A 13,683-nucleotide genomic window follows, 5' to 3' on the forward strand; every position below is an offset into this window, starting at 1 on the left:
GTGTGTGTGTGTGTGTGTGTGTGTGTGTGTGTGTGTGTATCCTTCTTGGGACATTTTGACAGGTGTTTCTCCTTGCTGGGAGGAAGTCCCCTTCTCACCCTTCTTGGCAGAAACTTAACTTTCTTTCTAAGTTCAGTACAGCTCAGGTTCTGCCTTATACCTGAGACTGTGCCTGCGGCCCCTGCCTGTTGATGCTGTCTCTCTGCCTCTATCTCTTTGTCTCTGTCTTTCTCTTACACTACATGTAGTTTGTATTTAATTTCTTATATACAGTATCCTCCCAATTATGTGAGGACAGGGGGTCTTTCATTCTTTTCTTCTTTCCTTCTGTCCTTTCATCCTTCTTTCCTTCCTTCCTTTTGTTCTTTCTTTCTCCCTTCCTCCCTTGCTTCCTTCCTTCTTTCTCCTCTTGTTTCTCTCTTCCTTTTACTCTCTGTTTTCTTCCTTCATTTTCCCTTTCTTTTTCATCTTTCTTTCATCCTTATTCTTTCCCTTTCTCTTCCTGTTTCTCTTTTCTCTAACTTCTTTTTCCCCTCTTTCTTCCTTCCTTCCTCTTTTCCTTCTTTAATTTTCTTTATTACTTTTCTTATCTTGTTTCCCTCTTTCTGCCTTTTTTCTTACCCTTTCTTTCTCTCCTTCCTTCCTTCCTTCCTTCCTTTCTTTCTTTCTTTCTTTCTTTCTCTTTCTTCCTTCCTTTCTTCTTTCTCCTTGTATCCCCATCTCCTACCTCAATGCCCTATGTGCAGTGGATTGTGTAATAAATATTTGTTGTAGTGAATTGAATTTAATTGAATTGTATGGAGGTTGATGTCATTAAGCTTCTTCCTGACTGGGATTTGAGGACTTGAGCAGGTCAAAGAAAAAGAAGGCAACTTCCCTGAAGGTGTTTGAATTCTAATGTACAAGTGCCCAAGTTGGCTGAACCCATCCAGCCTAATAGTATGTATTTTAGTGAGCTCTCCTGGTGTTGTATTTATTCCCTTTGTATACTTATATAAATACTTATTAATTTCTCCATTATTACATAAACTCCTGGAAAATCACAATTATTTCCTTCTTGTATTTGTATCCAGGTTCATGGCATAGTATCTAGCACATAGTAGGTGCTTAATAAATGTTGTTTATTCAATATCCTACACTTCACACACACACACACACACACACACACACACACACACACACACAGAGATGGTAAGCTCCTTGAGGGAAAGGACTTCTCCATTAACTTTTGTATCCCCTCCACCATCCACAATAATCCTCTGCATATGGTTGACAGGATACATCTTTGGAATATTGTACCAGACCACTGATATGCAAGAACCAATGTTGTCTTGGAGTCAGGGGAGACCAGGGTTTATAACCCTGCTCTATCATACTAGGAGGGCGATCCTCCAGTCATCCTGATCTCTATCTGGCCCTGGAGGAGAAAGTGAGGCTGGGGACTTTGCACAGCCTTCCTCCACTTAAATCCAATTCACTTGCAAGTCCTGGCATCATCTTCCTTATATCTTGGTCCTCTTGTGAAGGAGGGATAAACAACGACTTGTGAGTAGTCTAAGATACCCCACTGGGGACCCAGCTGGTCAGTTCCAGTTGGGCAATGGAGCTTCTTCCTTCCATCTCTTCTCTTCCTCTCCTTTCCCAGTCCTTCCACTTCCTTCCCCTCCTCTCCCTCCTTTCTGGTCCCTTTAAATTGTCCTCATGGAGCTCACAATACAGTGAAGGGAAACAACCTGTGGACACCTATGTATTAAAAACATATTCAAGGCAAATTGGAGATATCAATAGCAAAAAGGCACGAGCATTAAGGGTCACTTAGCAAAGGCTTCTTGCAAAAGGGAAGATTTGAACTGAGACTTGAAGGAAGCCATGAGGTACAGATGAGGAGGGAGAGCTTTTCAGGTATGGGGGCAGCCAGAGAAAATGCTCAGAGCCGGGAGATGGAGTGTCTTGTTCCAGGAAATCCAAGGAGACCAGTGTCACCACAACAAAGAGGACATTAGAGGGAAGTGTAGGAAAAGGTGGGGAGGGACCAAAATGAGAGTCTTTAAAAGCCAGAAAAAAGAGTTCTATGTTTGATCCTAGATAGTAAAAAGGAAATAAAGGGAAACACTAGAGCTTATCACATCTGACAAAGAGTTGAGTGGAGGATGGGCTGGAGTGGGAAGAAAACTGAGGCAAGGGAAACTAGAGTGCAGGCTATTCTAAAGGTCCAGATGTGAGGTGACTCAGTCACTGAGTGACCCTTACACTCTATGTCACCTGTAACCTGCCTTAATTGTCTGAACTTATAACAATTATGTTTTCTTAATCAGAGGTTTATTAGTTACAAAAAGGTTTCAAAGCTCAATATTTGATTTTTCTTAATGAAAAGAATGTTTTAGGGGCAGCTAGGTAGCACAGTGAATAGAGCACTGGCCCTGAAGTCAGGAGAACCTGAGTTCAAATACGGCCTCAGACACTTAACACAAAAAAAAACTAGCCATATGACCTTGGGCAAGTCACTAAACCTCAATTGCCCTCCAAAAAGCCCCCCCCCAAAAAAAAAGAATGTTTTAGCACCATATATCCTTGTATCCCAGGGATGTGCTAGAGTCAAATAGTACCAGAGTTGATTGTGAGATTTTCAGCATGAGCATTTAACACCTCCGAACTGCCACCTATTCCAAATTAGGATTTGGGTCATTGTTTTGTTGATTTCCAGACTTAAGAAAGTGATGAAGATGATGTGAACAATATAATTTAAAGTACATCTTGTGACTTTTTCAGAGAGCTGATTGTTAAACATTGACCAGCAGACCCCTGCCTATATCCTGCTACTAAAATGAATTGGTATTGTGAAACATCTTGTTAGTATAACCAATCAGAGTAGAAAAAGCATTTCCTTTGATTTTGCTATTTTTCTTTCTGTATAGAAGAAACCCTATAGAAGAACCACATTGAGTTTGGGCTCAGAGATAATAATTGTCTCTGGGCTACTCCTTGGCAAATAATCACTTGACTTGTTGGATTATCTTGAAGTTTTGTTTTCGGGACCCTCAGTGTCCCACGTGATCTCCTCCCAGAAATGTTGCTTGGAAAGTTCTTGCTAAATGATAAAGCACACAGATACATCTGATATTTTCCCCAATCCCTGACAGCAGCTCAGTGTATTAAGAAGAACATGAGATTTGGAGTCAGAGAATCTGCCTGCTTAGGGTCTGTGTCTCCCTGGAAAAGTCAGTTCTGTACTCTGGGTTTCAGTGTTCATTCTTGTTCAATGATTTCTAATATCTCTTCTACCTCCAAATCAACCATTCAATCATCAAACATTAATTCTTTCCCTACAAAGTGCCCTAGAGATACAAAGACAGAATATGAAACCATGTCCACTATAATTGTAGGAAATAAACTAGGGATTTTTTCCTCTAGAGATAGGGTGGACTGGCTGGTCTCAGCAGATCTCTACTGTCTCAGAAGTGGAAGGTCCCTTTCAAATGAGACAATATTTGTAAAAGTGTTTCCTTAGCACAGTGGCCGGTGCATAGTAGCACTATGGTAATGCTTTTTTCCTTCTGAATATCATTTAAATTCTTCTCCCATAGCAGTAATGAGTGAGAGTCAAACTATTTCACCCAAAACTTCACTGTACTTTAGTTGGACCAAGGAACTACTCAAAACAAATGATTGGGTGTTATTGGTTTCTTACAATTGCAAAAACAGTTATGCTTAGAGATCACAAGTCTGACTGAGCATTTTCAGGCTATGATGCCTTCATCTTTTGAGGTATAGTCTTGGTCCAGAACTCCCACCTGTCCTTCTTCAGGCTCTTGCCCACAGACAACTGCAAATTCAGCTGCAGGTATTCTTCCTTCTGGTCATAGACTGGCCAGTGAAAAAGGTCTCCACCATTTGGGTCCCTGGGAGGAAAAACCAAATATTTATAACTGAAAGAGGGCTATGCCAATGGCAAATTTAGCCAGTCATCATCAGCTCAGAGTGAAAGGACTCACATAGGGAATAAGTAACCAAATTAGGATATGAACTCATATCATTAGACTCTATTTCACTGGGGCAGCTACCTGTTAGAGTGGATAAAGCTGGGCCTGGAGTCAGGAAGATGTGAGTTCGAATCCAGCCTCAGACACTAGTTCTGTAACTAGTGAATCACTTAATCATATTGGCCTCTTTTTTCCTCATCTATAGAAAGAGTTGGAGAAGAAAATGGCAAACTATTCTAGTGTCTTTGCCAAGAAAACTCCACATAGGCTCACAAAGAATCAAACACAACAACACTGGACTCCACCTCGAAGGCTCTTGCAACTACCACTTGTCCTAATGCTTCCCAAGGGGGGAAGAGAAATCATTGGGGATGGCGGGAGTTGCTAAGTTTTCTCGTTTTCCTTTCAAGATGCCCATGTGTAGGGTAAGTCTGCCAGAGGAACACCTCCCCCCATTCCTGGCCATGAACTCAGGGAAGGGCTACAGTGTTCACCAGACCTTGCCTCTAGGTGGAATTCACTTTTTTCTGAACAAATTGCAATCAGGGGATTTCTATAGAAATGGGAATCCTTTAAGTGCCTAAAAATAGGTGCTACCCCACAAGGACACACCGTCAGGAGCCCAAGGGGCAGCTTTCTCACCCATGACGGGCAAAGTTTGCCCAGTAACTCATCACTCTGTAGCTCAGGAGTTTTTCCTCTTCTGTTCCCTCTTCTAAAACTAAAAACAGAAAAAGAAACATCTTGATTAAGGTCAAAGGGCAGACCCAATAGCTTCCTCTCCTCCAGTCCCCAGCCCCAGCCACCCAGTCAGTCCTGCTCTGACCACTGAACTTATCTTCCTCCAGTTGTTCCCTTCATATATCATTCCCCTCCCGGAGGACCTCCCAGGGCTTCTGCTGGCCTACTCTGTCTGACTCCATGACTGAGTCTGTCCCCAAAGAACAAAGTGGTGCAGCTGGACTGCAAATCAAGAAGACCCAAGTTCTAATCCAACCTCAGACACTTGATTAGATGAGTGACCCTGGACCTTAATCTCTGCCTGCCTTTGTGTCTTTGTTTGAAAAATGGGGACAATAACACTTGTGCCCCAGGGTTGTTGGGAGGATAAAAAAAAAGATAATATGCATAGAGCACTCTATAAAACTTATAAAATGCTAGCTGTCACTATTATATTTGTATTTTTATATACTTATTACAATATATAATATTATAATAAAGTATATTATATTATGATTTAGTAATTGCATGGCCTATTATATGAATTGTCATAAAGTCATGATCATTATAATGTTATTTATAATAATTATTATTATTCTAAACTACAACAGCATAGCACAAACTCTGGTAGCTGTAAAGGCTTTGCCTATGGCCCCTTCCCTAGACAGTGCCTGACATTCAAGGCCCCTGCCTAGGCAGTGCAGACAGGCTCAACAGCAGAATGTGGCCCATAAGGTCATGATTTCATTGGCCATGGCAGGTCATGACACAGATAAAGGAATAAAGGTATAAACTCTCCTCCCACTTCTGCCAGGACAGGAGCAAGGAGGTGAAAATCAGGGGAGAAAACATCTAAAAACACAGGTTTGGAACCATCTACAAACATTAAATCCAGAGATTGCTAAATGTGAGTCTTTTGTTTGACAATCAACAAATGGGATACACTGATAGAGAAAATGAATCAAAAATAACTGGAGGAAGGGAAAAAGGGAGGGAGGGCAGGCTTCCGGCACATTGGACAGATCCTGGAGGGGGGGGTGGAGATTTATGAAAGCACAAGGACAAGAATCACCCAGGATGAGATGGTGTGATAGGTTAGACTCTATATCACAGGAGAAGTGAGGATATTGCTGAGGTCACCAGGTCACTGGCACATGGAAATGGGTTTTTTGTGTTCCTGCCTCATCTTCCCTTCTAGCGAGTAAACTCAGGAAGTCAGAAATTGTCTTATTTGTATTTCTGTCTTCCCCAGAGCTAAACAGAAGTATCTGCGTGTTGGATGTGCTTAATCATGTAAACTGAATTGAACAGAAGAGCTGAGTCAATCTCCTGATTCAGGTCACCAGAACAAGAAGATTGAGTTAGGGACTGAGACCTTACTCTCCAATCACTCAGTCAACCAGGTAACTATTCATTGCCTCCTCTCTCCCCAGCATTGTGCCAAGGGTCGGAGATATAAATCCAAAGAAAAAAAAAAGAAAAACAAAAACTCTTCTCAGGCATCTGGGCTCCCATTCAGTGCCTCCTAGGGGAACTTGGAAGGCCAAACAGAACACTGGATTTGGGGTTAGACCTGCGAGCACTGTGATATTAGTCTATTCCCTCTCTCTGAGGTTCAGTTTCCTCTTCTGTACAACAGACACAATCCCTCCTTTCCCCACATTGTTACCCTGAGTGCTGAACATGGGAGGAAGAAAGCATGAGATCCTGACTCAGACCCTTAACTAGCTCTGTGACTCTCCTCTAGCCAAGAGTCACCTTTCTCAGCCTCAGTTTCTGCATCTATAAAATGGGAACTGCACCAGCACCTACTTCACATTATTGTTTCAAAGTTATCAAATGAGAATGGCCTACACAAAGCTCTTTGTAAGCCTTCGAGCAGCATATAAATGCTACTTACTTTTAGCTATTTCTATTACCTTTATTAAATGAGCTGATGTATGTGAAGGTGCTTTGTGAAAAGATAAGGCATTTTATTCATTTGATGCCAAAGAGTGTAAGGTAGATGCTGGAAATGGCAGGCCAGAGCCCTGAGGATTCTGCCTCAATCTTCCCCTCCCCACCACTCCCCCCCACCCCAAGCCACAGCTTCCCACTCTCTCCTGTCTCCACTGCTTACAAGGTCCTCCAAAGACAAAAGCCACGTCATCACCATGGTCTGCCTTCACAAAATCCGGCTTCACTCCATTAAACATGCTTGGGCGGTGCTGAAATTCATAAAAGTAGACTGGAGAGCTGGGCCCTAGGCAAACATAAGACATGCTCATGGTTACTGACACATTGAACACAGGGCAGGGCCACATGCCAGGGACCCCTAGCCTGATTCCTTACTTTGGGGTGGGGGCAATGGTAGCTGTTCATTAACAGGCAGGCTCCTGAAGGGCAGCCCCTTAACAAATGCTGTCCCAGAGCAATGCTGTGAGGCAGGACAAGTGCTGGGGCCTGGTGTGACAGGACCTGGGTTGGAATACTGGCCCTACCAGTAACTGACTGAATTTACTTCTCTGAGGCTGATTTTTCAACTGTGAGGTAGAGATAATAATCTCTGAGCCTGTCTACTCCATCTGAAGTGGGGGAAGGGAATAAACATTTGTTGTTCAGATGTTTGTCAGTCCTATTCAACTCTGCCTGATCTCATTTGGGGTTTTCTTGGCAAAGATACTGGAGTGGTCTGCCAATTCCTTCTCTGAATCATTTTATAGAAGAGGAAAATGAGGCAAAGAGGGTGAAGGGACTTGCCCAAGGTCACACAGCTAGAAAGTATCTGAGGCCAGATTTGAACTCAAGAAGAGGAGTCTTCCTGACCCCAGCCCCAGCACTCCATTCACTTTTCCCATAGCTGCCCTATGAATAAGCATCTATAGAGCACCTACTATGTGCCAGATGCTATGCTAAGTCCATTACAAATATTATCTCATTGGAGGCTCACAACAACCCTGAGGTGCTATTACATTTCCATTTTATAGTTGTAAAAACTGAAGCAAAAAATGGTTATATGACCTGCTCCAGATCACACAGCTAGAAGGTGTCTGAGTCAGGATTTGAACTCAGGTCTTCCTGACTCCAGGTCCGTGCTGTATCCACTAGGATGAGGATGTTGTGAGGATCCACAGGGACAATGGATGTAAAGTGTTTTATGCCAGTAAAGCACTCTAGCAGGGGTTCTTGGATGTATTTCTAGTTGAGCTCTTAGATAACTCAATTTCAGTGTAATTGGTTCTCTATCCTAGGTATTTTATTTCTATATATTTAAAAGCTTTACTCTGGAAGGAATCTTTAACTTTCCCTGGACTGCCAAAGGGGTCCATGATGCATACCCACAAAAATGTTATGAGCATCTGCTTATAGAAATGTGGGTTATTATTATTATGTAATATTATATATTATTATATAACTTGTAAACAAGGATCAGAGTTACCCACCCCCACCCCTGGCTAAGAGTATTTGGAGATAACAGAGTGTAATGGTAATGTAATTTGAATTTGAAGATTCCTTTGTATTGGCAAAGGTAACAGGTACCTTAGCATTTAGTAATTAATCAAGCCTCTGTTAAAGAAACAGAAGGTGTGAACCCTGGTTGCTGATGTAACAGGAAGGGGTTGGCTGAAACAGGAAGGAGCCAAGGCCATGGGGGTGGGGGGGGGGGGGGTGGGGGGTTGTGTGTGTGTGTGTGTGTCAGGAGAAACCCCTGCTGGGTCAGAAAGATGTCCTTGGAGCAAGCTTCATGGAGGCAGAAGCTGCTGCCACTGGGGAGGCTGAAAATGAAAGGTCCCCCCTGGCTGGAGAGAATGATTTTTATTTTGAGAACCTGGTTGAAGTGATTTTGATTCTGGGAACCAGCTGAAACTTCTGCTAAGTCCAAGGGCCAGCCAGAGCTCCCAAAAGACTGAGGGAGCATGACTGTGATACTGGTACTTTTTGTGAATCTGTTTGTGGCTTTGTTAAGCCTTGACTTCCTGGGAACAGAGACTTTGAAGAATTTAAAGTGGACTGGACACTGTGAGCTTTGGCATGGAACAGGAAGTGCGTGGAGAGTTGAACAAGGACCTGGGAGCTGTCTGCCTTTGAACCCAGGTGACAGTTTGGTGAATCCAGATAGGACCTGCAACCATGGAAGGGATTCGGGGAATCTGAAGGACCACCCCAAGTCAAGCTGAAAGAAGACTTTACTTGGATACTGTATACTGACAAAGAAATTGTAATTTACTAGTGACCTAGAGGTGGAGGGCTTGTATATTTTCTGATGATAGAATAAGTGATTGATGACTGAATAAGTAACTGACTGAATTAACTTAGTGTGCCCCATGAGTGGAGAACTTTGACTATTGTACTTGGTGTCTTTAAGGAGGCAAACCTCCTTGGGCATAATTGAATGATTGAGTTACTAAATGATTGTTCTTTGTTCAAAACTTTGTGGCCACTGTGGTGAAAACTATGTGGCCATTTTAGTCATAAGCTTATGACAATTTTCTGTGATAAGTTGTAATATTGTGAATGTTGTACCTTGATTTGCTGTGAATGTTTTGCTCTGGTTTGTTATTGAATGAATAGAGTGTTCACTATACTGTGTAATCAGAACCTTGAATGCTGTTCATACTAGCATTCTTCTGGAAAGCTGCTTATGCATGGCTTTACATTATGGTGTGGTCGGCAGGATTACAAGGTGTAGTGCCCTCTTTGTGCCAGGATCCATGGCCATTTAGAGTGAGATTGTAAGGCCAAGGATCCTGGAAAGGGTGGAATGTAATGGCAAGCACCGAAGTAGTTCACACCTTGTTCCAGCTATTGAATTAACAACTTGTTTCAGATCAAGTTTCTTTTGAGCCTTGTATCAAGTCTGTTAATAAACACCATGTGAATACCACAATTTGTGAACCCTAGAACTCATGAACTCCTGCAACAGGAAGGGGAGGAGCTAACACCTATATAAAGAAGAGAATGAGCTGAGAAAGTCAGAATTGAGAAGAGGATTCTTGTGGTGGCAGAGTCAAGAAGAAGAAAACTTGTGGTATCCCAGCACTCTGTTGGTCTGCTCTGTCTGTGTTGATGTTTGTTTGTGATACTTTGTACAGAAGCCCTGGGACCTTACTAGAAGCCCTGAAGAGGATTTTTTGGTTGTATGTTTCCAGAAGTCCTGGAGGAGGGTTTTGGAGGTCCTGAGACTTTATTGATTATTTGTGCTGCTGACCTCTTGGACCTTGTTTGTGTCTGTGTTGATTTCTATGTTGATAATTTGTGTTGAGTTCTCAGATCTTGTTGGTGGGTCTGAGTCGATTTCATAGGCAGATAGTGAACTGATGATGGTGCAGGCAATGTGCATGCATATTATTGTGGCTCTGTTAAGCTTTGTCTTCCCAGAACAGGAACTATGAAGGACTTGAGGTGGACTGGACATTGTGAGCTTCAGTATGTAACAGGAACTGGATGAAGAAATGGACAAGGAGCTGGACAAGGAATGGGAAGCTGCCTGCCTTTGAACCCAGGTGACAGTTGGAGCTGGGATGATGGAAGAGGAACCATGGAATCTGAGAGCCAGCCTCTAGTCAAGCTGGAAGACGACTTTACTTGGATACTGTGTACTGACTAAGAAGATTGTGATTTACTTGTGACCAAGGGGTGGATACATTTTCCACTGTGTATTTTCTACTACCCCTTAAGAGTATACTGAGTAGTGACTGATTTGTAACTTACTTTGCCCCATGAGTAGAGGATTTGACTTTTTATACTTTATAATTGAATGATTGAGTTACTGAGTGAATGATTGACTAAATGATTGTACTTTGTTCAAAACTATGTGACCACTTTGGTGAAAACTATGTGGCCTTTTTAGTGATAAGTTGATAAGTTGTGACATGGTGAATGCTGTACCTTGATTTTCTATTAATGTTTTGCTCTGATTTGTTATTGAATAAATAGAGAGTTTGCTATACTATGTAATCAGAACCTTGAAAGCTGATCACAGTAGCAGTCCTCTGGAAAGCGGCTTATGTGTGGCTTTACAGAGGGAAGAAGGAAGGTGAAGAGGGGGTGCAACCAGTCTGGCAGCTACAATAGCAAAGCCAGAAGCAGGAGCCTCCTTCTGCATGAGTGTGTGGGTGGATAACACACCTGCTGCCCCACAGAAGAGACATTCTACCCTGATTCTGAAAAGGGTCCATGCCATACTCACCATGCTGATATTTGGCCACTTTGAGGGAAGGAATAACAAAGAAGAAATCCCCCATCATTTCCTGGAATTGAGCTCGATATTCTCCTCGGTTCTTTGTATCTCTTAAATACTCTTCCATCATCAACTGCCCAAGCTTAGGAGGAAGACCCTGTAGGAGACCCAAGAGGAGAGAAAGTAGCAGAGAAAATGAATTACCTGGCAGTGCATTGTTTGGGGATGTTTATTGGTTGATTGTAAGAAATAAACAAGGGAGCCACATGGTGCATTGGATAAAACACTGGCCCTCAAGTCAGGGGGATCTGAGTTCAAATCTGCCCTCAGACATGTATTACCTATGTGACCTTGGCCAAGTCACTGGATGTTGTTTACTTCAGTTCCTGGACTATAAAATGAACTGGAGAAGGAAAGGGCAAAGCACTTCATAACCTTTGCCAAGAAAACCCCCAAAGTGGTCACAGTCAGACATGACTCACGAACTAAACAACCACAAGGAATAAGCCCACACAATTTTGCCTGCTATTCATAGGTCCTGAGTTTCATTAGGTCCCTTTACAAATTCCCCACCAGGACCTGCTTTTTCTGGGCTAGATTTCTCAAGAATACACTAGACAGCTAGTTGTTGGGCTTGGTGTAGAAGGGATATGGAGCTTAAGGAAAGCATAGAGCTACAGGGGGTGCCAAGGTCCCTTCCCACTCTGTGACTATGAGAGAAGAAAGTCAGAAGGTGGAAGGACCTTCATTGACTCTCTCCTACACTATTTCAATGGCCTGCTGGTTGGTCCCTGTGCTGAGATCTCTCCCCACTCCAAGAGATCCTCCACTCCCCTTCCAAAGGGATTTTCCAAGCACACATATGACCATTTTACTCCCCTGCTCCAACTAAATAAATTCTAGAGTATGTCCATTACCTCTAAGAGTAATTACAAACTCTTCAGTTTGATATTTAGAACTTTTGAAAACATGTCCCCATCCAGTCTTATTATACATTATTATCCTCCTCACACTCTATGGTCCGGGCATGCCAGCCTTCTTGCTCCTCACACTTCCCATTCCATCTCCCATCTCCATGCCTTTGCATCAGCAACACTCAGCTCACAGTACTGCTATAGAACTTCTTTCTTGGTTCCTCCCTCTTCCAGCTGCTAGTGCTTTACCCCTCCCCCAAGAGTGACTTTCTGCATGTTTTCCATCTATCTTTGGATGCCCAATTTAGCTCCCTCATAGAATGTAAGCTCCAAGGTAGGGACTATTTCACTTTGTCCCTGTGCCTAGCCCATTGGCAGTTATGTTTTAGGTGCTTTAAAAAAAAAAAAAAGCTTGATTAACTGGTATCTCACCAAAAATGGATTATGCAATATTGATTTGATACTTCTTCTATCCATTTTTTCCTTAAATCCAGGAACTTCCATTTCCTGTGTAGAGAAAAATGATTCTCTGTGAATGGTCTTTAGAACTTCATTAAATTCATGAAATTTTTTAAACAAATCTAATACAAGGAAGTCATTTTATCCTCTAAGGAGGAACTTGTGTCATAGATTTGTTTAGGATTCACTGAATAATGCCCAATACACACTGAACAATTCTCAAGATATTTTGTAGAATGGCCAGCAGAATATTGGTAATGCCCAGTATGATATGGACAGTGGTCATGGTTTCTTCATAATGACCGGTGGTCTTAGACTGATGCTTACTCTAATATATCATGTGAGAAATGGTAGAGGTAGAATCCTTTTATTCTGACTAGCATCAATAAATCAGCTTTACATTCATATGTTTATGTAGGCAGTGACAAATGGTTAGTATCATGTAATATTTAAAATTAACATAGCCCCAATGATTTTTAGATACAATGACCTGAAGTCCATAAGAAGAAGACCTCATCTCACATCAGGAGGCCCAGGTTCTAGTCCCAGCTGTGGAATTGGAGTTAAATCATTTGCTTCCTGGGAACCTCAGCTCTCTACTATACAAAATGGGGAGAAACATCTTAATGGCCCCTACCTCTCAGCGGGTTCTAGGAAAGATGTTTGTAAACTATTAAGAGCTATGTTAATGTCAGCTCATATTACTCACTGTTCATTTAGAATGAAGAGACTTGGGGCAGGTAGATGACACAGTGGACAGAACACATGACCTAGCTGTGTGACCCAGGGCAAGTCCCTTAACTCCAGTTGCCTCCAAAAATTAAAAATTTTTGAAAATAAAAAACCCCAAAACAAACTAATTGAACTTGTAGAGGATATTTTAACCTAAAGGGAACTAGACCAAGCTTGGGCTTTTCTTCCTGAATTTCTGGGCCAATATAGACATGAAATAAGTCATCCATGGAGGTAATAACCAAAGGTTGTATCACTTCTGATTCTTCCAGGGAAGGTTTTTAGGGTAAATTGTCTGATTTTAGAAAAGTCAAATTTACAGATGATACAATGTCAGGAGGGACAGCTAACATGGATCATGGAGTTGGGATCCAAAAAAAGGACCTGACAGACTAGAATACTGGACTGACCAACAGACACTAGGATCAGACTTAAGGGGACAAAGTCTTACAATCTTGAGGTGAAGGAGGCAAGGTTAGGTGGCAATTTATTTATAAAATATCTAGGGTTTGTGATGAACCCTAAGCCCATAAGGAGGCAACAGGGTAATATGGCATCCTAAAAAGCAATATAATGTTGAGGAGTTTTGAGAGCCACAGCTTCCAGGAATAAGGCAGTGAGAGTTCCTCTGTGCTCTGCCCCTGGGGAGGCTGCAGGTATCCCTTCCACATCACAACTTTCCTCATCATGGTTTCAACATATTGCAGGTAGTCATAAG

At 42.2% G+C, this 13,683-nt stretch overlaps 1 protein-coding gene and 1 long non-coding RNA gene across 8 annotated transcripts in view; one reads left to right on the forward strand and one right to left on the reverse strand.

Annotated features, from left to right (window-relative positions):
* Window positions 1-6,063, forward strand: part of LOC138159449 (uncharacterized) — a 20,154-nt gene extending 14,091 nt beyond the window's left edge. The window contains exon 4 of the long non-coding RNA XR_011167899.1: window positions 5,953-6,063. This is a non-coding gene — a long non-coding RNA (uncharacterized lncRNA). The remainder of the gene's footprint in view (window positions 1-5,952) is intronic.
* LOC138159443 (cocaine esterase-like) overlaps window positions 1-13,683 on the reverse strand; it is a 65,905-nt gene that overhangs the window by 30,902 nt on the left and 21,320 nt on the right. The window contains exons 10-14 of one of the 7 annotated variants that reach the window (XM_069085804.1): window positions 12,207-12,281; window positions 10,870-11,017; window positions 6,820-6,942; window positions 4,623-4,701; window positions 3,609-3,899 (exon numbers count right to left, since the gene is read on the reverse strand). The exons of 3 other annotated variants lie outside the window; for them this stretch is intronic. In XM_069085804.1, coding sequence (XP_068941905.1) covers window positions 3,743-3,899; window positions 4,623-4,701; window positions 6,820-6,942; window positions 10,870-11,017; window positions 12,207-12,281 — 582 coding nt within the window. In that variant the 3' untranslated portion in view covers window positions 3,609-3,742. Of the gene's footprint in view, window positions 1-3,608; window positions 3,900-4,592; window positions 4,702-6,819; window positions 6,943-10,869; window positions 11,018-12,206; window positions 12,282-13,683 lie in introns of those variants that run through there. 3 more of the 7 variants (XM_069085806.1, XM_069085805.1, XM_069085807.1) reach the window with 3 other exon arrangements.

The sequence above is a fragment of the Petaurus breviceps genome, unplaced genomic scaffold (genome assembly GCF_028583685.1).
Source record: "Petaurus breviceps papuanus isolate PSGF00001 unplaced genomic scaffold, PetGlider_PUasm1.0 176, whole genome shotgun sequence".
Taxonomy (NCBI): domain Eukaryota; kingdom Metazoa; phylum Chordata; class Mammalia; order Diprotodontia; family Petauridae; genus Petaurus; species Petaurus breviceps.